The 26,118-nt window shown below is 34.8% G+C and overlaps 1 protein-coding gene across 4 annotated transcripts in view; it reads right to left on the reverse strand.

Annotated features, from left to right (window-relative positions):
• Window positions 1-26,118, reverse strand: part of FSD1L (fibronectin type III and SPRY domain containing 1 like) — a 70,362-nt gene that overhangs the window by 26,868 nt on the left and 17,376 nt on the right. For 3 of the 4 annotated variants that reach the window (XM_032307550.1, XM_032307549.1, XM_032307551.1), the window contains exons 2-6: window positions 22,727-22,822; window positions 20,170-20,301; window positions 14,951-15,052; window positions 6,808-6,830; window positions 1,764-1,885 (exon numbers count right to left, since the gene is read on the reverse strand). In XM_032307550.1, the coding sequence (XP_032163441.1) occupies window positions 1,764-1,885; window positions 6,808-6,830; window positions 14,951-15,052; window positions 20,170-20,301; window positions 22,727-22,822 (475 nt within the window). The remainder of the gene's footprint in view (window positions 1-1,763; window positions 1,886-6,807; window positions 6,831-14,950; window positions 15,053-20,169; window positions 20,302-22,726; window positions 22,823-26,118) is intronic. The other variant, XM_032307552.1, reaches the window with a different exon arrangement.

Raw genomic sequence — 26,118 nt, forward strand, 5'->3', positions numbered from 1 at the left:
GGTCCCCACGAGAGCACAAATGGCTAAAAGTGGCAACTAAAATAAAAATGGGGAAAAAAAATCCAAGAAAGTGGTGATAGTTGGAAGGTGAGTTATAGAAGCGCAGAGAGAAGGATATAAATTCTTAAGTTTCAATGTATAAAAAATAGCTTAGAGAAGAAGAAGATGACTGTAGTTATTATCATCCATCATCACTTCCATTTTTCAGACTAAGTAAATCTAAAACTTATGTTACTATACATAATATAGTATAGAGTTAATTTTTGGGGTGTTTATGGAATGGATTATTAAAGGATGAAGGTATTTGTTTTTCTAAGTTAATATGACTCCATCTTATGGGAGAATAAAAAATTAGTGAGATGAATTCATCTTTCATAAATTTTAACAACCTACCATATTTTTTCCCTTCAGACAGAACTCACCCACAGAAGGATTTTATTGTACTTCATTGCTTTAGGCTGTCTTAACAGTTTGCCAAAAAAGGAAATCCTAACTATCCATGCAATCTACTTGACTATATAGTTAACATGACCTTGATCTCTTAAGCCATCACAGAAAACCCAAGAGAAAGAAAATAATGGTGAGAATATTGCTCTTTAGCAGTTTTTATTTAAAAAATCAAAATAATAATACGTGTACATTCACAATCCACTACACCTGACTCTCCTTCTGAATTTATACGTAATGTGAATTACAATATAATAGTAATTCTGAAAGGTCAATTTGCAGGTAGATATCCACTGACAAGTACACCTTCCTCCCCTGGTCTACACCTATAGTTCCTTCTCTCATCTTTTCCTTCTATAAACTCCTCTAGAAATTCTGACCTGTAATAATTAATAATAATTCACTTACACTACGCTTATTAGTTCCATTACAGTCTCATAACTACTAATCTATCTTTACAATCGTATTTTAAAGTCCCTGACCAAATATTCAGAGAATGGCTTTATTTGATCAACATTCTCTATTCAAAAACAGCTAACTTCAAAAATTAAAGCCAGTTCTAACTAGAATCTGTAACTAAAAAGCACCTGTAAATAAGTAAAAAGGCACCTATTCCCTCAAATCACTGTGTCCAAACTGTTTTAGCAATCAACCTAACACCATTACTTCATGTTAGCTAAAAAGAGAATACGGACAAAATGTACTTAGTTGGCTATCTCACACATGTGGAAAATAATTTGGAACTCAATTTCAAACGGTTTTGGCTACTGGAATATCCTGATACTAATACGGTAATAAACCAATACTAACATATTATTACTAGAAAGTCTATCTGAGCCAAAAACCATAACTAATGATAGCAGCTAATATGCACTAAGTGTTAAGTATGTGCCAGGTACTATTTTCAAATGATTTAGAGGTTTCAATTCATTTAATTCTTATACAAACCCTTGAAGAATAACATTACATTTTAAAGATTAAAAAAATGAAACAAAGTTAAATAATTTGTTCAAGGTTCACAGCAAGAAATGGCAGCCAAGATTCAAGTCCAAGTCCGGCCCCAAAAACCCACTGTTAACCATCAGGATACACTGTTTCTCTCTGCCTTACAACTAACAATAAAAGACATCCCTTGAATGGAATTCTCAAAATGGAACTTTTACTACCAGGAAAATAATTCTCTAAAAATAAAGACTAGCAAATTTAATTATTCCTTAGCGGAATAAAGAAAAAAAAACCAACTATACTTCTTAATATTTACATTTCAAAATTCATTTCAAAAAAACACTTTACATGTACTATGTGTACATACTTACCTGGCAAAAACTTCAATGTTCGCAGCATCTGTCTTTCCTGAGAAAAATCCACCATTAAATGAGTCATGTTGTCACTGACCTTTGGTTTCAAAGAAAGGCGGAAGGCTGAAGCCATTGTTACTCTACGGTAAACACAAACATACTTTTAAAAAAAAAGAATGGGGAATATACCATATTTAATTTACAAACAAAAAAATGGGAAATATTTCATTTTAGTGATTTCAGAAACTATAACAAAGGTAACAAAGCTAAAAAGAAATTTGTTCTCAGAGTCTTTTGAAAATTAACTAAGAAAACTGCAAGATGTCTTTAAATTTAGACAATGAGTATAACTTTAAGCAACTTTCCTCCAGGTAGTTTTATAGAATTACACACAAAAATATCACAGGAAAAAAATATCCCATATAAATCATTGTTAACAGACCCAACAGGTATCTGAAGCTCTGTACACTCAATCTGACTTCCTGATGCCAACCTCACTCCTTTTCATATGCCAAATAATGAACTGAATGTACATTTTCCTTAGTAGTCACAGCTACTCTGTGTGTCCTCAATTAAGAGTAAAATTAACCTGACCAAATATTGTACAGCCTGGAAGCTGCTAAAGATAGGGTATGGATGAGAAAGGAGAGAAGTGAAATCACAATTTTAAATTCCATGCTACTAGGTGTCACCCTGATATATCAGAAGGATACAAGGAGAAACAACCTTGGGAAACCATATGACATGGAAATAATAGTTCAACAAATACTTAATAGATGAATGTGGTATAACAAACAACAAAAGGAAAAAAAAAGAAATAAAGAAGCCATATCAGACCTCATTTTACCCAAAGTATGGGGGAACTGTTCTGTCAATGAAAACTGGAGATTAAAAGAAATTCTCATATTCTAATAATTTGTCATTTTATTTATCTCAAATTTGAATTTTTCATATTACAGTAAATTTCCACAAATATCATAAAGTAACTTCCCTTATTATCTTTGGTCAAAGAATGATACAAAAGTACTATTCATGGATGTTGTCCCGCTAGCACACAATTTGGGAGAAGTAGTAAATAGAGCTGAGGAACAAGGGAACTACCAGGCCTAGTCATTCAGATCTGCCAAATCTACCCAAGGATACGTGGTATCCAAGATATCAAACTTGTTGCTGTATTCAGTTATTTTGGGATAAAAAATGTCAAGCTGTTGTTATATTCAGTTATTTTATTTCACTTTAAAACCCGGAAAGTAATCACTTTATTAATAACAATGAGTCAAAACCAGCTTATCTACTGATCAAGAAGAATGTGCTACAGTGAAATACAACTTATGGGGAAGTGAACTCATTGAAAGCCAAGCATATTATTTTAAGCTGTTGGTTCTCAATAATTAAATTTCAGATTATATGAGTAAGAAGTTAGGAACAAAGGCTAAGTCTTAATTACTTTGCTCTTTAAAGTCCCAAGAATCTTTTGATTTAGGACTTCTGAAAGAGCTATGTTCAGAGAGGTACTAGTATATGACCACTAAATCAATGAATGGGTTTAAACCTACTTGGATGCTTCTAAACCTATTTAAATGTTTGCTGAGAACTGTTGAGAAAAATATCTGAAATTTTTTCATAGAATTTAAATCTGAAACTTTATCACAAATTTTAATTGTGGCCTCAAAGAAAAATAATGTCCTCCAAAAGTTCATTAGAAAGAGCTATCAAAAAAATAAAAACATTAAAAATTTAAAAAAAAAAAAAAGTAAAGATCTATCAAGGTTAGTTAAGATTTGTTGTGAACTTACAGTTCTTGAAAAAAGGGGTCATGAAAGGGTGAGTCAAGTTAATTAGATACTTTGAGGAAACTGAAAGTGTTCATCCATATGTTTTGCAGTTTTTTCTTTGTAAAAAAGAAACTAAGGGGAAAGGATCACCTGGGTGGCTAAGGGACACCTGGGTGGCTCAGTTGGTTAAACAGCTGCCTTCAGCTCAGATCACGATCCCAGGGTCCTGGGATCAAGTCCTACATCTGGCTCCCTGCTCAGGGGGGAGTTTGCTTCTCCCTCTGCCCCTCCCCCGCTTGTGATCGTGCATGCGCTCTCTCTCTCTCAAATAAAATCTTAAAAAAAAACCAACAACAACAGTATATCAGAACCGTAAAAACAAAAATGACCTTTATTTTCTAGTCAATGAAAATTTCAGTGTCCAAAAATCAACTTAGATGTACAACAATGCTATAATCTTTTAAAAGACTGGATTATTTATTTTTATTTTTAAGATTTTATTTATTTATTTGATAGAGACAGACAGATCACAAGCAGGCAGAGAGGCAGGCAGAGAGAGGAGGAAGCAGGCTCCCCGCCAAGCAGAGAGCATGATGCGGGGCTCGAGCCCAGGACCCTGAGATCATGACATGACCTGAAGTGAAGACAAAGGCTTATTAACACACTGAGCCACCCAGGCACCCCTGAATTTTTTATTTTTAAACTGAGTACATTTAGATAATTGTGTCTGAAAGCCCAAATCAACCTAAAATCCATAGATAATTCCCTACCATTACAGGATCCATATGGTTAGGAATGTTTTGATTCACCTTGACTTTCTTGGTTTATTTCCTATAGTACAACTGAATACAAAAATCCTTTCCCCTTAGTTTCTTTTTTACAAAGAAAAAACTGCAAAACATATGGATGAACACTTTCAGTTTCCTCAAAGTATCTAATTAACTTGACTCACCCTTTCATGACCCCTTTTTTCAAGAACTGTAAGTTCACAACAAATCTTAACTAACCATCTTCCAACATTACTAAAAAGCATCCATAAGTATATACCAGTGATTTGTAAAGTTACAGGGATCTGCTATTATCTTTTCATTGCTTAGTTTTTCCTGTTACTCCCACTGTTTCTACTGCATAACTTCTACCACAACAAATGATAAACAGTCGATTCTCATAGATGCTTTCATTTTTATGTATTTGATTCCCTGCTCAGGTATGTTACATAGACTTTTCCTTAAAATTCCTCTTCTGCCCTAATATAAGGTAATAATCCTTTCTTCCCTTAGGAAAAATTATTTTACTAAGACTATATATTTAAATTATTTTTGTATCATAAATGACAATGATGGAATTCTATAAGCCTGCTTCCTGGGAGAGCACCTAATATTTATATCAGAGAAACTTGGACATTATGAAGTTAAAAATCAAGCTTAAAAAAATTAGCCAAGACCTAGAAGTGTTCTCAAGCAGTAAGTGAAAATTTCATGGGTAGCCGAAATGAATAATGTATAAGTTGCAGGGGAGTTTGAGTTTGCCCTGACAGAGAAAAAGGAACCTTTACTCCTGAGATCACCTGGAAGCTGATGAAATCAAGCCTAGAAATGGGCTTAGAAGAGGCAAAGAAGTCAAATTTCACTGAAGCCTTGCGTTCAACCATGAAAATTCATAATTAAATTCTGACAAATTTGGATACAGAAAGATGTCATGGGTAAAAGACAGGATTCTTGGAAGTACAGAACCGTATAGAGTCCTTGGAGAGTATAAGAGAAGATCTTGTGAGGGTTTTCACAAAGTTCTTTTTTTTTTTTTTTTTTAAATTTTATTTATTTCTTTGACAGAGATCACAAGTAGGCAGAGAGGCAGGCAGAGAGAGAGAGAGAGAGAGAGAGGAGGAAGCAGGCTCCCAGCAGAGCAAAGAGCCTGATGTAGGGCTCGATCCCAAGACCCTGAGATCATGACCTGAGCCAAAGGCAGAGGCTTTAACTCACTAAGCCACGCAGGCGCACCTCGCAAAGTCCTTGGATAGGCCAAAGCCTGATTAGGAAATGACTTCTAATCCAGAAAATCAGAGACCATAGCTAGACCTAGTGGAGTAAGTGGCTAAAAAGAAGAATAATCCAGCCACAGTGAAAGATGGACTACATGTAGCAATTTCAGCAGATACAACCCAATTATATCTTATCCAATAAACTGACCTACCTAGCATCCACTCCCCATACACAGCCAATACTTTTCACCTTCAAACTCTCATAATCACCTTTCTACATTCAGGACTGATAAGCTGATCCTGTCTTTAACCATTCCCTGATACAAAAAATATATTAAAACTATATAAAAACCAGTTTTTGTGCTAAGAGTGCTATGAGTGCCATGTGAATCTTGCCTCTAGTCAATAAGACCATCAGAAAAACAGAATTGAAGACTTAGGCCAAAATTAACAATAGACACATTGGTTTTCACAGAATCTATGATGAATAATTTTTTGAATTATCTGATGAAGAATAAATAATTTAATCTAGGATTCAGAGTGGTGTTTTTAAGAGCTGGCTTTCAGAGAATCTCATAATCCTCAAATAAACCGTAAATGATAATCTCACTATAGTCGATGCTCAGTGATTAGCCAGGAAGATCAAAACCTGTGGTAACTCAATCCAGAACTGCCAGCAGTTCTTTTAGCCCTTTGTGTCTTCTTTACCGTAAGTACTAAACTATCTTTCTTAATCCTGGCCCTACCAATGAGAAAGACCTTTTAAGATAGTCTTTCACCATTTTAATTTTCTCTTCCCACATATTAGATAGTAGTGGCATGAGAAACAGAAAGAGATGGCACCAGGAATAGGATGGAATGAGAATACAAAGGTGTTAAACAGGAGAGCCGTGAAATAGGAGAGCTTCAACTCTTACTATTAAAAATCCTGACTCCTCAGAGAATAAGACATACTTATAAATCATGAACAACAAAAAAACACATTCCAGGAATATATATTTTTTAATTATCCAAGATGGGCCTCCATCCATTCATAGCTAATTAGGAACTGTACTAAAACTAACTATATTATACCAGAAATGAAATTCTTTTGGAAGTATGTAATTGTCCACAACTATGTTTTTTAAAAAAAAATCTTGCTGATACATTGTTTATTCCAGAAGATATGCAAGAGATTTTTTTTTTTTAACATGGCCATTAGGTATTTTTATTTCAACCAACAAAAGTCTAGTAAGAAACTGTTCTTGAATTTCATTTCTGACTTCACTATTGATATTTATATAAAAATGTAGGTTTTATACCATACCTATCCTTGATCTGTCTGGCAGCCTTCGAGCAAATCAGGGAGAAGAGAAAGAAGGTAGTTAGTGATTTTCATGCAAGTTTCAATGGCAGTGACATGCAAGAAAAGTTAGGATATAAACCCTGGAATAGATTAGTTCACAGTCACCAAAACATGAATTACAGGAAATTTATACAGTTCACATCAGCTTACATAATGTGATGTTAGATCTATAGTGTAAAAAACAAAAACAAAAACAAAAACAAAATCCAGACCCCATATAAAACACCTCAAAAGGAGGAAAACTAACACTTCAAACTAATTCCAGATGACTATACATGTTTTTCCTTACCTTAGGATTATCAAAATACACCTCCACTTCCAATTCAGTCTGACACTCCTCAACTAGAACAATCAATTTCCTTCAAGGGGCACACATTTCTATGCAATCTAATGCTTTTCTTATACATTTCAAATCTGCTCTCCAATTTTTCTTCAATTATCTCTTTCACCATTTCATCATAGTTGTTCCAAGTTTTCTCTGTAGGCCTTCCCTGGGCAGAGGCTTTGCATTTTGAGAGCTTGCCTGCTAACATATAAAACTGGGCTGCAGTTCTTCAATCCTTTACCCCAAAAAGTAAAGTTATAATGACAAAAATTCAGACAAGGAGAAACCAGAGAAATACTTCTGGCAATAAGGTCTTTCCCTGAGATGACTTCACAAAAGCAGTTAACTTAAACCTATTCGGCATGAGATATCTTTTTTTTTCTTTTTCAGAATGCTAACACGAATTTAGGAAAGGGCACAGCTATCACTTGGTGCTGTACAGTATACAGAGAAGCAATGAAAAATACACACAAAACCCCGTTGTCCCCTTCACATTTATATATAATATATTCAACAAAAGTTTTATTTTCCCCCAAACTAACCACCATGATTAACAACACATCCAATGTAAACCATGGCTGTTTTGCTCTATACTCTATCCTAGGCCTAGCGGAAAGCTTGGCACATGGTAATATTAATAATTATTAAATTTAAGTGAACATTAGTTTAATATAGCAATGTTTCTGTTGCCTCTCTTCTTCGATTCTAATATTGTTCTTATTTGGAATTGGTCATTTTTACACCCACCCTAAAATATCCTGAGTACCTTTCTATACAAAAAACTAGAACTGACATTTAGGAGATCAACATATGACACATTTCCAACATTTCCATAATCAATTGTGAGATGTGTACACTAATCATTCTCTTTCCTTTATTAAGAAATTTTAGTCCTTACTGTTTCTACAGATCCTTTCAAAGCTCCACATTCTATAGCAAACCTGATTTGATGCCATTAATACGTGGCTTAAGTCATAACACTACTTTGGTACTAGGAATAAGAAATGTTAGGAAAGTCAATTATAGTCATTTTTAAAAATTACTGTCATTACAGCTAGAAATACCACCAAAGATTTTAATATAAATGTCCTCTGCTCTTGGTGTTTCTTTACATATGGAGAAATGCCACTGCATTACTCCTTTAGCCTCTCTATTCCTTCATTTCTCCCGGTGAGGTGAAAGGACTTAATCAGCTATTTTCCCTCTTTCTGGCAGCTTGTTGACAGAAAACATATATACTCTGTTCTTTCCCTCTACGTAGGAAGTTTCACAGAAACGGGTTCTCACACACATACACAGAGCTGTACCCTTGTATTGACCATACCTGAGCGGGCAAGTCTGACTAACTCTAGGATTCATATTAGAATGCTTGCCCATGGATATAAGCTAAATTCTCTGATATCATCTGATTGGTATTTGGCCTCGTATCAGCTTTACTGCTTTCTCTTATTTCGCATCTGGTTTAGAATTTGGTTAGAAGACTGTTACTTACCAATCACTCTAAAAGAACCCAACAATATGAGACCATAACTGTCTTTTTTAACAGAGATTTTCTTTTATCTTTCAAAAACATTATGCGGTATATTTAATTTCCTTACAAAAATTTTTTTAAAAAATCTCTACACCCAAAGTGGACTCAAACTCATGACCCTGGGATTAAGAGTCACATGCTCCACTGACTGAACCAGCCAAGCACCCCCAATACTGTCTTTTAAACTGACTACAATGATTCAGTTTTGTGCCTAGTATTACTTAACTTAGAAGGTGCCATTTTTTAATGTGTCTGTGTACAAGTGTGCAGATGTGCACATACATGTAAAGCTTTCTTGTTATCATTTAATGTACTAGGCTGCTTGTGACAAACCAGAAAAGGAACAGATGAAAAGCCAAATAATGTTGGAAAAACTGTTGTCTTGTGCATTTATATATAAACATACCCAGGTGATCAAACTGAAGACTCAGCGGTTCCTCTTTCATTTAGGTTCGAATTTAACAGTATATACACTGTGTAAATGCAGAAGGGGTTGAAAAAGTTATTCTGTGCAACGATAAAAGGGTAGAAAGTCTCAAATTCTGAAGATACTTCTCTAAATGGGCCCAATTTTAAGAAATGTCCTAAACTGAAAAAGAGTTTTATTTTTTCTGGAATTTCTTCTCCCAAAGTAGAAATCTATCCAAAAGATACACATTACTGTATTGCTTGATTCCTCTAAGTTTCCATTTCAAGAGCAATGCCTTTTGTCAATTAAACATCTCTGCTTACCAAGTACCAAATGATTCCAGAACTTACCACTGCTCTAATGTATTTAATTGCACCTATATAATTCCACTTAGTGAGTTATGAACAGGCCTCAGTTGAATCTTTAGATTTTGGGGTAATGCTACTGTGTATTATTTAAAAGCCTTCAAGAAGCTTAGCTATATAACCTTGCTCAGTAGCACTATTTTCTATTTCAATTTCAATCACTATTTCTATTTCAGTCTTCTACTGAAATCTTATTTGCTAGCACTTCATTTTTCTTTAGTCCTCTCAGAGATAGCTTCTTTCTCTCTCATTCCCTTCCTCCATCTCTCAATAAATGTTATCAAAATAAATCTTACAATTCTTATCCTTTATCAGTTTTAGGAATCTGTCACTTCAGACCAAACTTCCTTAAAAAGACCCGTAATAAGAGTACAAGTAGGAGTAATCACAAATGGGTCTTCATAATTACCAATAAAGTATAAAGAAGTTAAACCAGATCTTTTCCCAATTTCTCTTGCTTTTAATATTCTATAAGTAGATACAGAAACTATTTTCTTCCATGAATATAGCAAGCACTCTAAAAGTTAAGATTTATTGTTTCTATATTTCTTCTTGATACATCATTTTTCTCCTTTTATAGAAAAATGTTAGATGCAAAGTACCCTAAGATAACTCTAATGTGGAGCAGCTAACTGAAGAGTATTTTCTAAATAGTTAAAACAGGAATAATAATAAAGACGTTTTATATCTTGCTTATTGTACTCAATGAATCATTTACCCAAAAAAGAACAAAATTTGAGATTTCCAAATTTCTTCCCAATCAGCAAAAATTCTAAAACTCCTCAGCAAAAAATAGAATAAGACCAAGGCTTAAGAGATTTCAGTTTCATATCACACTAATCAGCAAGTCACTTAACTCTTTTAGGATTTAGTTCTCTCATCTACAAAGTGATGAGCACTAAAGTGTCTTCAAACTCTAAAAGTCCATCCTAAGCCATCTTATTTGCACACAGCAACTTTTAAAATTTATCCAAAATAAACTAAGCATTTTAACAACCTAATTCTCTGAAACATAGGCTGAAATGAAAAGGCCACAAGGGAAGTTAGGTCAAGTCAGAGCACTAATAAAAAGCAACAAAAATAATACAGTTAACCTTTGAACACAGGTTTGAACTGCTTGGGTCCACTTTTACATTACAGTGCTGTAAATATATTTTCTTTTCCTTAAGATTTTCTTAGTAATATTTTCTTTTCTCTAGCTCTACTGTAAGAATGCAGCATATAATACATATAACACAAAATATGTGTTAACCAACTATGTTATAAGCAAGTCTTCTCATCAACAGTAGGCTATGAGTAGTTATGTTTTGGGTTTGTCAATAGTCATACATGGATTTTAAACTACGTGGGGGTCAGTGCTCATAATCCCCATGTTGTTTAAGGGCCAACTATAAAGGTTTCTGAATAACAACAGAGAAAAATATACTCACATTGTCAAAATGATAAATCAAGCAAAAACTAGATTTCAAAATTGGCATTTGCTTGACAGGATTCATCTTTATTTTGACTTGCAGTTAAGCCCAATAGCGTTCCTACTAACACTCTGTATGCCCCACAGCACTGAGAAACTTTCCAAGTCTTGTCTGTATGTTCACATTGTTTTATACTTCGGATTTTCCTACTAGATTTGGGACAGAAATTTTTATAATGTTTCCTTGAGACAAAATGAAAATGACTATGGGGCAAACATATGATACTTTCCCATTATTTTTTACAATACATAATTGAGACTCCTACCTCATCCCCAAGATACCATATTAAGGAATGACTTGGGAAATGAAAGGGACTCAGTCAGAGAAAGTAAAAAAGAGAGTTTCAAAATGCTACTCTCCGGGGCACCTGGGTGGCTCAGTGGGTTAAAGCCTCTGCCTTTGGCTCAGTTTATGATTCTAGAGTCCTGGGATCGAGCCCCATAACGGGCTCTCTGCACAGCAGGGAGCCTGCTTCCTCCTCTCTCTCCGCCTGCCTCTCTGCCTACTTGTGATCTCTATCTGTCAAATAAATAAATAAAATCTTAAAACAAATAAAAAAATTTTTAAAAATGCTACTCTCCTTTTGGCAAAAAATACCAACTTTAAAAAAACAAAACAAAAACACTGCAAAGCAGTTAATTCCATATGTTAAAAATTTTATATATTCTATATATTTATCTGTTTATAAAAAGAACTACTTTCCAAAAATATTATTTTAGTCTTCACAAAGCTACAGTAAATAACTTGAAATAAACTTTGAATATAACACTGCATACATCTGTTCTATGACTAAGCACATTTTCATAATAGGAAACTGTATTTCTATATGACATAAACACCCTCAAATGAAATAAAGGTGAAAAATTAGTCTGGGCTATTCTTAACAAATATTTACATTTGTTTTTAAATTGCCTTCGTAGCTGAAACATGCATGCTTTCAGTGAAGGTCCTCTCCTCTCTCAGCATTCCTGACTTCAACCCACAGAAAGCACATCTGCCAGTACTTCCCTTGAAAACATTGTGAGCGGCTTCTACCCCACTCATCTGCTCCTCCCAGTGGTCAGGGGCTGACACTGACAGGACAATATGCCAATGACGAGTTACTGGGAGTCTGAAGTGGAAAAATACAGAAAATCCATTCTCCCTTTTTATCTGTGATCAAGTGTAGAAGACACCGTTCCCCCTTTTACCCTACTCTGTATTTTTTATTCCACCAAAGGCTCCATGTACAGATAACCATTCACTCCCTTCTAATCTGACAATTGGGTTATGTGTGGCAGGATAGTGAGGAAGTGGATGCTTAGTGACTTGGAAACTGCTCCACAGACTCAGCTCTTTTTACAAGTAGAATTCAAGTTCTAAATTCAGGGGTGGGAGAATGGAAATATTAATTCTGTCAAAGGATCCAAGCAATGCTCTACAGGACAACTATTAGCAGAGAAGCCAGGTTTGGCCACTTGTCCATCCAGAAATATAGCAAATGATCCAAATTGCATTTGCTGGTGATCCTTCTTCATATATTTACTATCAACCAAACTTCTAATGATTAAAAAAAATAGTGATAATAAAACCAATTTGTAATACCAAATTTTTAAAAAAATCAGTGAAAGCACGTTCCAAAATCCTTTCCCATTTTTACTCACACATTTTCAGATTGTCTAATGCTGGTAAACAGCATAGCTTCATATTCAATTCTCAGACTGAGGTACTGCAATGTGATCATTCAAATATCAGTATTTAAAGTACTGTTTTTGAAGATAATGAGGTCTAAAAAGACTTGTGGACTGGATTTTAGCCTATGACTTTCTTGTGCCCATGAACTATTAATAATAATCTGATTTAATCACTTTAATATGGGATATTCATAAACACTACACCTTAAAATAATTTTTTTCCAAAAATCTAACAATATACTAGGTGATTATTCTTCAAATTCCAATAATTAATCTTCAAAGTCATCTTTCCTATTCTGTCAGCTATTAGGTCTTTGAGGCAGGTCTATGCACCTGGCAAAGGGGAACCTGGTTTTTGACTTGGAATCAAACCATTCTTTGGATACAATTTAGATATACTAAGAAAGTAATTGCAAACTACTCCCAGTTAAGCATTTCTCTTAAACAATAAACTCCAATTTCTAGGTGGAAACACGGACAAATAATTCATTTCACCACATTTCCAAATGGTTTAACCTATTAAGAAGTACTTCAAAAGGCTAGAAAACCAAAAATATAAAATAAGCAACACAGAACATCAAGAAAATGTTTAAACCACAATGGAATTTATCAGACCCTTTCAAATTTACAACCAGCTGGGGAAAAGTTTTAACAAAGTTGGAAAGGACAAAGGAAAGAGAAAACAGGAGACTTTGAGAGGAAGGGGAGAGGTTTCTGAAAAGAGTGGAAAGGGAAACTTGGGAGAAACAAACTTGATCACAGTTTTTCCGAGCTTCAATCCCTACTTAAATGCAACTGGGTTCAAGCTGTTTTCAAATACGTCTGTCCAAGTTTAATGGTTTTCCTGTCTTCTTCTTCCTCACTTTCAGGCTCTCAGCTGTTAATTCTTGCTGCTATGATTATGCCTGTCATTAGCAGCTGGCCCACTCTACTTGAAGGGGACTCTAAACAACAAGGAAACTGAAGATAAAACTAAAGCTTTAGTAGCACTCTCCATATAATTGTCACTAGATTCGGAGGAACTGCCCATGAATTTTATGACACTCATTCTGATACAGATATTTTTTGCTTTCTATATTTTTTTGGCTATGTTCCAGATATCTGAGGTTATCCCATAATGTCCTCTGAATAGGTGACGTATCTATATTCTAAAGTATTTAAAGTATGATACATTTTCTTCAAAATTCCTTTATATAGCAAGTCCTACCAAATGCAAAGATGAACCTACTTACAATCGACCTCTAAATTCAAGGATTAATTAGTTTGCAGGTTTATAGCAAAAGAACTTTTGTTTTGATTCATTTCATTAAAAGGAAATCATTTTTAAAATTCATTTTCAGAATGCAGGGATGTAAGCCACCAAATGTTATCTTCTCAAGGAAGATTCTTCTACCTTCAAGTTCATAGAAAAATAATGAAATTAAAGTACTAGGTAGACACAATGGATTATGAAGCCATCTTTCTAACACTAAAAAAGTTTACTACATAGTCCACAAAGACCAAGAAAGTAGTATCAAACTCAAATACTTAGTTGCTAAGATTACTACAGTATGTATTTTCCTAATTATAAAGCTCAAGTTGCCACTTTTCTCACACCATTTTTAAATATATTCTACATCAAAAAGAGATTTGATTTGATAATGTGGTAATCATTTAAAAATGACCCTAGTTAAAATAAAAATTAGAATCTAGAATTCAGAATCTCTTAAACACTAGGTTCTAGCTTAAAACATTAGCAGTCTTATTATTCTACTGTTTATACTTCATACCAAACATACCCTCCAAATAAGAACCTACATTTTCATATTTTGATAAAACATTTAAAAAAATTACACCAAACAGTGGGACGTTTAATACATTTAATAACCAATATCACTAGGTTACAGTGCTCATACGCATCAAGTGATGTTTTCCCAATCAGCTCAGAGAAAGAAAGAAATACAAAACTAGATTTTTAAGAATGTTAATAGCAGTATTAATCTTCTTTCCTTAGTCATGAAATATTTATAACAAAGGTATGACTCAAATAAAATACACAAGTACCCCTAAAATAAATGGCTAATAAGGATATAACTGAAAAGGAAAATAACTTGATCCACCCAAACAGAGCATTAAAGAGAAATTAAATAATTTGTGCATTGCCCTGAAGACACATCCAGGTGTCCACTTTGGAATAAACGAATAGGTAGCATTTTACTTAAGAAATAAAAGACTTTAGTATTAGAGATGACTTAATTAATCCAAAATTGAAAGGGAAAACATCATTTTTTAAAACAAGGCTCTCCTATTTAAGTGGTTAGTTTAGATTTTTTGGCTGATGTTTTAATACCTTTGAAAATTCTTCAGGTTCCTTTATATCTAATGACCGTGTTGCAAATTCTAATAGTTCTTCTGAGTTCTCCAAGGCATTATTACATTGACTGAGCTGACTCTAAAAAACAATAATAAATCTTTAAAATAAAATTTCCTATTTCCATTAGAACCTTAAATATATATTTTTAAAATGAACTTACAATTTTAATAGAAAAAACTGAACAAAAATATTTTAGAGAGCTATTAAAGTAACATATTCACTAGTCATACATGTAACAAATTTAACTATCTTAATACATTGTACTTAACATCTTTCCATAATTTGTTCAAAACAGTTTAATTGCATTCAGCTATAAATAAACTCATCCCTTAAAAAACAAAACAGAAAATAAAGCAATCATAAACAGTTCAGGTCAAATTAAACATTTTTCTCAATCAGGGCTGTCAGAAATTTATCAACTATTTTTTTAACCATAAACAATTTAAATTATCAAAATAGTCCATCTGCAGAAAACATCCTCTATAAATGAAGACTAGGTTTCTTGATGATATTTAACAAATAAAACTAAAGTTTATGAATCAAGTTAAAGGTACGTGCAGTTGAGCACAATTTTAGTAGTCCATTTATCATGTTACTCAAGTAATACATACTGCCATAAATGCTAATTTATAGTTTCCAAAATTGGATAACATAAGGAATCACAAATGCAAATGCTAAGATTTCAAAAAGAATAAAGAAGAACAAAAGACGTAACTGTTGCAGTGATGTGCCCTGCCACTGTGATGTATTAATTTCACATACCAGTCTTAGTCAGTTCTCTGTCACTCTTTATCATCTGTGATCTAAAACTAAGCCAGTCGTGCAGAAATATTGTTAGTGATACCTTTAAACGAAGAAACAGATCTATTTCTAAGCTTTCTTAATGTACCCAAGATTCTCCTTCAGAATATTAATAGCTATTTATTACTATCTATTTCATATTCCAATCTACTTAGGTACCCCGTAAGATCGGCACTAAGGATAAACTATGGCTCATTTTATTGGTTTCTGGATGTGTCATATTTTTCCTTTGGAAAAGGAGAACAGTTTTGCCCTATCTTGGTGAACAATAGGTTTTCATGTGTTATTCTAAGAACCTAACCACAATTTCCTAAAAATACTATAAGTAAATTAAGTAAAGTATAGTATCTTCCTAAAAATACTATAAGTAAATAAGTAAAAATTCCTATAAGTAAAATTTTTACAAGTTCCAAAGAATAATTAGCAAACCATCATTTGAAATATTCCATTTGTATAAGAGCTTTACGAAAAGTTTGAGCAAAATCACTGAGATGGTAGCTAATAATTGTAGCTAATAATGGTCTACACAGGGACGCCTGGGTGGCTCAGTTGGTTAAGCCACTGCCTTCAGCTCAGGTCATGATCCCGGGGTCCTGGGATCGAGTCCCACATCAGGCTCCTCGGTGGGGAGACTGCTTCTCTCTCTGCCTCTGCCTGCTTGTGCACTGTCTCTCTCTCGCTCTCTGACAAATAAATAAATAAAATATTAAAAAAAAATAATGGTCTACACAGGATCACTAGGGAACACTAAGTGAATGCAGTATTAAAATAAAAAATAACAAAAAGAATAAGGAATATATCTCAAGAAACTATTAAAGGGAAAGAACCCAATCTGAGGTCAAAATTTAAGATAAAATATCTTATTCTAAGAAAAGACTACAGGTGCACCTGAGTGGCTCAGTTGGTTAAGCATTTGCCTTTGGCTCGGGTTATGATCTCAGGGTCCTGGAATGAGCTCCATATCCTGGCTCCCTGCTCAGTGAGGTGTGTGCTTCTCCCTCGTCCTTTGTCCCTCCCCCTGCTGGTGCACTCTCTCTCTCTCTCAAATAAAATCTTTATATAAAAAAAAAGGAAAGAAAATGCTATGGATTTGCTTTCAAGTCAAGAGGGAAAGTTTAAGAAAAGGGTACAAAGGAATACAATTTAAAGACCAATAACTTGTCAGTTATTTAGAGTAACTGATAAAATTTTAATGAAAACAACATGCTATCAAGTTTGGAAACCCAAAAGAAGAGCAGAGATGTTCTACTGTCTCCAACTAAAGAAGAAAATGCCACTGGTAGCCAAGTTGTGAATCCTTTTAATATTTGGTTTTTAAACTATCCCAATAAACCCTTATGGTTTAAATTACCATTAGGGTGGTATCATCCTCCCTTTTCCTTTGAATCCTAACACAACAATGAATTTATTTCACTAAGCTTATAATTCAACAACTCAGCCTTACTTTACAGCCTATCTCTTCATCTCCCCTAGATCACTATTCCTATAAAAAAAAAAATTGCCAAAATTTTTGTGGCATTGAGAGGCAAGTATTAAGAGTTATAAAGGGCAACCGGATGTAAGATTTTTTTTTTTTTAAAAAGAAGAAAACAAAAACAATGGAATCACTGGAAAAAATGAAGATCTCAAGTGTTCAAACAGGAAGAGAAAATGGTCCTAACATCCTTGCAGTTACCACTTTCAAAGAGCATCATCTCACACCCATTAAGATGGCTACTACCAAAAAAATTTAAAACATGGATGAACAGGTGATGTTGGTCAAAAAGTACAAATTCCCAGTTATAAAATAAGTCCTGGGTGTATAATGTACAGCATGGTGAAAAGAATTATATTTTTTAAAAGTAATCTCTAGGCCCACTGTGGGGCTTGAACTCATGACCCAAAGATCAAGAGTCAAATGCTCTGCCAAATGAGCCAGCCAGGTGCCCCTACAGTACTGTGTATTTAAACACTGCTAAGAAAGTAGAACTTAACTTATCAAACTCCACACCCACCTAACAAATAATCCAGTCAAGAAATGGGCAGTAGACATGAACAGAAAACCAATTAGCATCAGAGAAAGGCAAATCAAAACCACAATGAGATACCACCTCATACCACTCAAAATGGCTAAAATTAACAACTCAGCAAACAAAAGATGGTGAGGATGGGGAGAAAGCTCTGATGCTGTTGGTAGGAAAGCAAACTGGTGCAGTCACTCTGGAAAACAGTATGGAGGTTCCTCAAAAAGTTAAAAATAGAACTACTCTATGACCCAGCAATTGCACTACAAGGTATTTACCCCAAAGTGACAAATGTAGTGATGTGAAGGGGCTACATGCACCCAAAGGCTTGTAGCAGAAATGTCCACAAGAGTCAAACTATGGAAAAATCCCAGATGTCCATCAACAGAGGAGTAGATAAAGAGCATGTGGAATACTACTCAGTTATCAAAAACAATGAAACCTTGCCATCTGTAATGATGTGGATGGAACCAGAGGGTATTATGCTGAGTGAAATGTCAGTCAAAGACAAATACCATGTGATTTCACTCATATGTGGAATTTAAGAAACAAAACAGATGAACATGGGGAAGGAAGGAAAAATATAGTAAGATGAAAATCGAGAGAAGACAAATCATAAGGGACTCTTAACTATAGGAAACAAATTGAGAATTGCTGAAGGGGAAGTGAGTGGGGGAAAGGGATAATCAGGTGATGGGCATTAAGGAGGGTACCTGATGTAACTAGCACTGGGTGTTATCTGCAACTGATGAATCACTAAATTTTACCTCTGAAACTGATGAAAAAAATATATGACATATAATTAAAAGCAGTAATTTGTGAACAGTCTCAGAAAAAAAAGATCTTCAAAGTTCTCATCACAAAAAAAAGTGTATAAAGAAGTAAGTAACTATGCATGGTGATGGATTCAATCAACTAGACACTCTGGTGGTCATTTTGCAATATGTATAAAAACTAAATTATTACACTGTACACCTAAAATGGACATAATGTTATAGGTCACATTGCCGTTTATTTTTTTTTAAGATTTTATTTATTTATTTGAGAAAGAGCAAAAGTAAGAGAGATTATGGAGAGAGAGAAGCAGACTCACTGCTGAGTGGAAAGCCTGAAATAGGGCTCAATCCCAGGACCCTGAGACAATGATCTGAGCCACAATACTGAATAATTGCACCTCTATGAGGTATTTGGAATAATCAAAATCATGGAAACACACTGGTGGTTTGCCAGGTACTGCAGTATGGGGGAAATAGGAAGTTGTTGTTCAATGGGGATAATTTCAGTTTTAAAAGATAAAAAGTTCTAGAGATATGTTAAACAACAATGTCAACAGAGTTAACCCACTCCTGAACTGTACATTTAAAAATGATTACCAGGGGGGAAACACCTGGGTGGCTCAGTCATTTAAGCATCTGTCTTCAGCTCAGGTCATGATCCCAGGTCCTGGGATCGAGCCCCACATCAGGCTTACTGCTCAGCAGAAAGCCTACTTCTCCCTCTCCCACTCCCCTTGCTTGTGTTCTTTCTCACTGTGTCTCTCTCTGTCAAATAAATAAACAAAATCTTTAAATAAATAAATAAATAATAAAATTTAAAAAATAAAAATTATTACAAGGGACGACTGTATGGCTCAGTTGTTTAAGCATCTGCCTTCTGGCTCAGGTCATGATCCCAGGGTCCTCCCTGCCCAGCAGGGAGCCTGCTTCTCTCTCTCTGCCTGCACTGCCCCTGCTTTTGCGCTCTGACAAATAAGCAAATAAAATCTTAAGAAAAAAAAAAGGTTACAAGGGTAAATCTTGGGTTTTTACCACAATTAAGAAAAAACAAGACTGGAGCACCTGGGTGGCTCAGTGGGTTAAGCCTCTGCCTTCGGCTCAGGTCATGATCTTAGGGTCCTGGGATCGAGCCCCACATTGGGCTCTCTGCTCAGTGGGGAGCCTGCTTCCCCCTCTCTCTCTGCCTGACTCTCTGCCTATGTGTGATGTCTGTCAAATAAGTAAATAAAATCTTAAAAAAAAAACCAAGATATATATAACCAAAACAAAGTTAATAATCATTTTCTATAAGATAAAAGTAGTTATTCACAGAAATTCACTGATTTTTTCCTGTCAGTAAATCAAGTATTAAATAGACTAAAATTGGGACGCCTGGGTGGCTCAGTTGGTTAAGCAGCTGCTTTCGGCTCAGGTCATGATCCCAGCATCCTGGGATCGAGTCCCACATCGGGCTCCTTGCTCAGCAGGGAGCCTGCTTCTCCCTCTGCCTCTGCCTGCCATTCTGTCTGCCTGTGCTCGCTCTCTCCCCCTCTCTCTGATAAATAAATAAAATCTTAAAAAAATAATAATAAATAGACTAAAATTATTCATATTTAAATATGTTGTATGAACTCACCTGTAACTCTTGTGATTTACGAGCTTGTTCCTGTTTGATACTGTTAATCATACTTTCTTTCACCTCATCCAAAATAGAATATAAACTATCAAATTCTTCATCTAATTCTGAAAGTACGTTAGAAGAATTTTCCTGTTTAATAAACAAAACAATGATTATACTGGAGCTGTCAAACATTAGAAAACTAAAAGATATGCTTATCAAAGGAGAGAATATATTACAGTATAAACTACCCCAGGCAAAAATCATATAAACAACAAAATTCTAGTATGTGACATAGGCTTTAAAAACAGGTAAATCATAGAAGCTGGCTGCTAATGCCAACAGCACGATCTCCATTATGTTGAGTTAAACAGCTTTTTATAGACTGGCCCATATTCTTTTTACCTTTTAGACACTGTTTCTGCAGGACAATGTGAAAGGTTGTTTAAAGGTTGCCAACTTGTCCAGACCTTCAGGTTCCAAGGCAGACCCTAAGCCAGTAGTTCTCAACCTTTGTTGTGCATCAGAATCATCTATGACGCATTTTAATAAAATAATCAAGATTTTGATTCCATAACTGAAGAACAATATGTGCTAATTTTGTGAAATCTTAAAATATTTTAGGTTGTCTGAAGCAGTGTGTTTATATAAGATATACATAACTTAAAAGACCAAGCAATTCCTTACTAGACCTAAGAGATTTATCAAACACTGAATTTGAGTGCTCTAAGGAACCTCAGAAGTCATCTACTGACTAGAATTTGTAGTCAAACTACTAAATTTCAGGAATTAAAATACAGAAAAGTGACTTGCCCAAAGCCACACAACTAGTGATTAGAGGTAGAACCAATAAAGCATTTCAAGTCTGCTAACTTCCCAGTTCCTTACTGCCTCAATTAAGCACGATGCTGCTATTTCAACAATAACTTAAAATATCTGTGAAACCTCTAGATAAGCAATATCTACACTTGCAGCAATTATGAGACAGAAGAAACTATGTTAGGGATTTTTCAACTTAGATGAATCATTCAATAAAGAAAATTGGGCACTGGTTAAGAAAACTAATATGTACAACCTACTGCAATAACATAAACCAAACTTTTGCTTATAATTTTTATAGAAGCCAGACTCATGTCACTGGAGTCTTACAAAAAGTGGTGTAAATCATTTTACTAATTGATTTACAGTGATAAAGAACAAGCTGCGGCAACAGAAACGTGCAGTCTAGTAGGCAAAGGACCTAAGTCAAATCTTGCATTAACTACTGAGTAACAGTGTGACCTTGGACAAGCCACTTAAATTCCTGGACCTCAGTTTACTCATCTGTAAAAAGAGAATGGACTAATCCTCAATAACCAATTGGTACATCCTCACAGTCTCTTGCCTACTACCTCTTATGCTCCCAACTCCAGTGACAAGACTGTAGTTAAATGCCCCCTCTATTTTTTTTTCTGGATTCTAAGGTAGAGTACTAATAATTTATTAATCAGAGAAATCGTTTGGACTAGCTCATGGTCTATTTTTCCAGATGTCAAATGTGATGATTCCCTTATATATAGATCAAGAGCCTTAACACAACTAGCTTTGCTTATTTAAAGAAAGTGGACTCCTGGATTCACCAAATTTTCCAGTAAAATAGTTTGGGAAAGACAGTTAAGTGGTGAAGATCTTAATCAACTAACTTCAATTATTACAAATTCAGAAGTAAAGGAAATAAAAGGACTATAAGGTTTACCAGGCCAAGATACAGGCAATAACCTAGGTTCAAACAAAAACCATAGGGAAGGACTTACTCTCTACAAGTGCCCTATAAATCTTCTGTTTATTTTACCAAAAAATGACCACTAAATTCAGTAAGACATATTCATCAACATTTGATTATATACAGTATGGATTATCTGCCCAAAGCTGGGACCATTTCCTTAAGTATTCCTCTTCCTATTAGCACTTTTATTTTTTTACTTTTATTTTTACTTTCTTCCAGTTCTATATGCAAACTTCTTACCATCCACATTTTCCTTCCACTATTTATTATAAAAGAAATAGCTTCTCAGTACTCTGAAAAAATATAATTTGCTCTTAATTAAAATTACAAAAGACAAATCTATAATGGAAAGGGTGAAACGCGAGCACTACAATATTCCCTACCAACTACTATAGCAAAGTTTTCTTCTTTCCTTACTATTTCTTTCCATTGATAATACAAAAAAAGGAAGGAAAACATTTTTATTTATCTACCATTTAAAAACCTTACTCTCAGGACACGTGCCTGGGTGGCTCAGTTGGTTAAGCATCTGCCTTCAACTCAGGTCATGACCCCAGGGTCCTGAGATCAAGCCCCGCATCAGACTCCCTTCTCACCCAGGAGTCCGCTTCTCCCTCGCCTTCTGTCCCTCCCCTCCACCTGTGCGCATGCTCAAAACACATGCATTTAAATAAAGAAATAAGTAAAATAAAAACCTTACTCTCACCTCCTTTAATTTATAATCTAGAGTTGATATATTTATACTTTTGATCTGACCCAACAATCATTCATTGTGACACAGTACTGAAACATTTTTTAAAAGATTAATACCTGAACTCCCTTTAGTGTTTGATTTAGTGTATCAATAAAGTTCTGAATTTCATCATTTTTATTTGCCAGGGTTGAAATGATCCTTTGTAGAGCTTCCTAGGATTAAAACAAGAAAAACACTTAGCATCATGATATTTTTAATAAGAGAATTATAAACCCATAACAACTTTCTAAATAAACCATACATTATATAAGAGGAGATAAATTGCCAAAGGCCTATAATTACAAAAGATGGGATATGTATTTGTGCTATTTTACAAACCTTATTCCTAGTGTACAATTTAATCACCACCATACCATTCATATTGAAGATGATCAGTATTATTTAATACCAATAGTATTATTTTAGGTCATAGGACCAGGGCCAAGGAATAAAATCAAATCCTTAAATGCTGCAAAACAAATGGAGCTTTCTAATAGGATATGAGGAAGAAAAACAAAGAGGCACTAAAAGTTGACACTTTATTTATAAAAATAAAAAACATTTTAGAAACACAAAAGTAGATAAAAAAAAATTTGTATCCATTTTGAGTTTATCTTTGTGTACGGTTTAAGAGAATGGTTGAGTTTCATTCTTCTACTTATAGCTGTCCAGTTTTCCCAGCACCATTTATTGAAGAGACTGTCTTTTTTCCACTGTATATTTTTTCCTGTTTTGTCAAAGATTATTTGACCATAGAGTTGAGGGTCCATATCTGGGCTCTCTACTCTGTCCCACTGGTCTATGTGTCTGTTTTTATGCCAGTACCATGCTGTCTTGGTGATCACAGCTTTGTAATAAAGCTTGAAATCAGGTAACGTGATGCCCCCAGCTTTATTTTTGTTTTTCAACATTTCCTTAGCGATTCGGGGTCTCTTCTGATTCCATACAAATTTTTGGATTATTGCTCCAGCTCTTTGAAGAATACCGGTGGAATTTTGATCAGAATGGCATTAAAAGTATATATTGCTCTAGGCAGTATAGACATTTTAACAATGTTTATTCTTCCAATCCAAGAGCAGGGAATGGTCTTCCATCTTTTTGTGTCTTCTTCAATTTCTTTCATGAGTGTTCTGTAGTTCCTCAAGTACAGATCCTTTACCTCTTTGGTTAGGTTTATTCCCAGGTATCTTATGGTTCTTGGTGCTATAGTAAATGGAATCAATTCTCTAATTTCCCTTTCTGTATTTTCATTGTTAGTGTATAAGAAAGACACTGATTTCTGCACATTGACTTTGTATCCTGCCACGTTGCTGAATTGCTGTATGAGTCCTAGTAGTTTGGGGGTGGAGTCTTTTGGGTTTTCCATATAAAGAATCATGTCATCTGCGAATAGAGAGTTTGACTTCTTCATTGCCAAATTGGATACCTTTTATTTCTCTTTGTTGTCTGATTGCTGTCGCTAGGACTTCTAATACTATGTTGAACAAGAGTGGTGAAAGTGGGCATCCTTGTCTTGTTCCTGATCTCAATGGGAAGGCTGCATCAGAATCCTAGAGGAGAACATAGGCAGTAATCTCTTCGATATCAGCCACAGCAACTTCTTTAAAGATATGTCTCCAAAGGCAAAGGAAACAAAAGCCAAAATAAACTTTTAGGACTTCATCAAAATCAAAAGCTTCTGCACAGCAAAGGAAACAGTGAAGAAAACAAAGAAGCAACCCACGGAATGGGAGAAGATATTTGCAAATGACAGTACAGACAAAAGGTTGATATCCAGGTTCTATAATGAAGTCCTCAAACTCAACACACACGAAACGGGCAAACATATCAAAAATGGGCAGAAGATATGAACAGACACTTCTCCAATCAAGACATACAAATGGCTATCAGACACATGAAAAAATGTTCATCATCACTAGCCCTCAGGGAGATTCAAATTAAAACCACATCGAGATATCACCTTACACCAGTTAGAATGGCCAAAATTAACAAAACAGGAAACAACATGTGTTGGAGAGGATGTGGAGAAAGGGGAACCCTCTTCCACTGTTGGTGGGAATGCAAGTTGGTGCAGCCTCTTTGGAGAACAGTGTGGAGATTCCTCAAGAAATTAAAAATAGAACTTCCCTATGATCCTGCCATTGCACTCCTGGGTATTTACCCCAAAGATACAGATGTAGTGAAAAGAAGGGCCATCTGTACCCCAATGTTTATAGCAGCAATGGCCATGGTCGCCAAACTATGGAGAGCGCCGAATCCTAACTACTAGACTACCAGGGAGGTTCGCCAAACTATGGAAAGAACCAAGATGCCCTTCAACGGACAAATGGATAAGGAAGTTGTGGTCCATATACACCATGGAGTATTATGCCTCCATCAGAAAAGATGAATACCCAACTTTTGTAGCAACATGGACCAGACTGGAAGAGATAATGCTGAGTGAAATAAGTCAAGCAGAGAGAGTCAACTATCATACAGTTTCACTTATTTGTGGAGCATAACAAATATCATGGAAAACAAGGGGTGTTAGAGAGGAGAAGGGAGTTGGGGTAAATTGGAAGGGGAGGTGAATCACGAGAGACTATGGACTCTGAAAAACAATCTGAGGGGTTTGAAGTGGCGGGGGAGTGGGAGGTTGGGGTACCAGGTGGTGGGTATTATAGAGGGCACGGATTGCATGGAGCACTGGGTGTGGTGAAAAAATAATGAATACTGTTTTTCTGAAAATAAATAAATTAATTTAATTTAAAAAATTGTAGCTAAAATTATAATATTCACTGCAATAGTTAGCAGATTCTATAAAACCATAAAAGTAATTTTAGTAGCAAATACCTCATACTTTTTGATAGTGCTTCCTATTTAAATAAAATCCTTGGTTATTTAATCTTCTCATACTCTCTCGTTCAGTGCTGTACAATAAGATATTCTGCTATGATGGACATATCCTATATAGACTGTCCAAATTGGCTATATGAAACTAATGAGCTCTTGAAATGTAGACAGAACTGAGGAACTGAGTTTACTGTTTTTAACTTTAGTTATTTTCACTTTTTATAGCCACGTGTGACAGGTACTGTCATACTGGACAGCATAAGTCTAGTTGCTCAGTAACTCTTCATGAGTAGTAATAGCAAAATCCATACAAGGTACTTGTACTCTCAGTAAAAATCAAATGCAAGTACTTTCACTTTATAATTTTCTCAGAAGCCCAAGCCTTGTTTCTCTAAATACTTACAAGTATAAATATTTTAATAATGTCCTACAAGACTTTATGATAAGTTCTCAAAATATAATCCGATATCAATAAAGGGCTATATGTAAAGAGCTCCAAAAATAAAATGATAAAGGGAAAATATTTTAATAAGTATTCACAAGGCATTAGAGTAGTAAAAATTTAAAAGTAATCACAACAGCTCTCATTTAATTCTCACAAGAATCCCTGGTGATAAGGAGATATTAACATCATCCC

The sequence above is a fragment of the Mustela erminea genome, chromosome 12, assembly GCF_009829155.1.
Source record: "Mustela erminea isolate mMusErm1 chromosome 12, mMusErm1.Pri, whole genome shotgun sequence".
Taxonomy (NCBI): domain Eukaryota; kingdom Metazoa; phylum Chordata; class Mammalia; order Carnivora; family Mustelidae; genus Mustela; species Mustela erminea.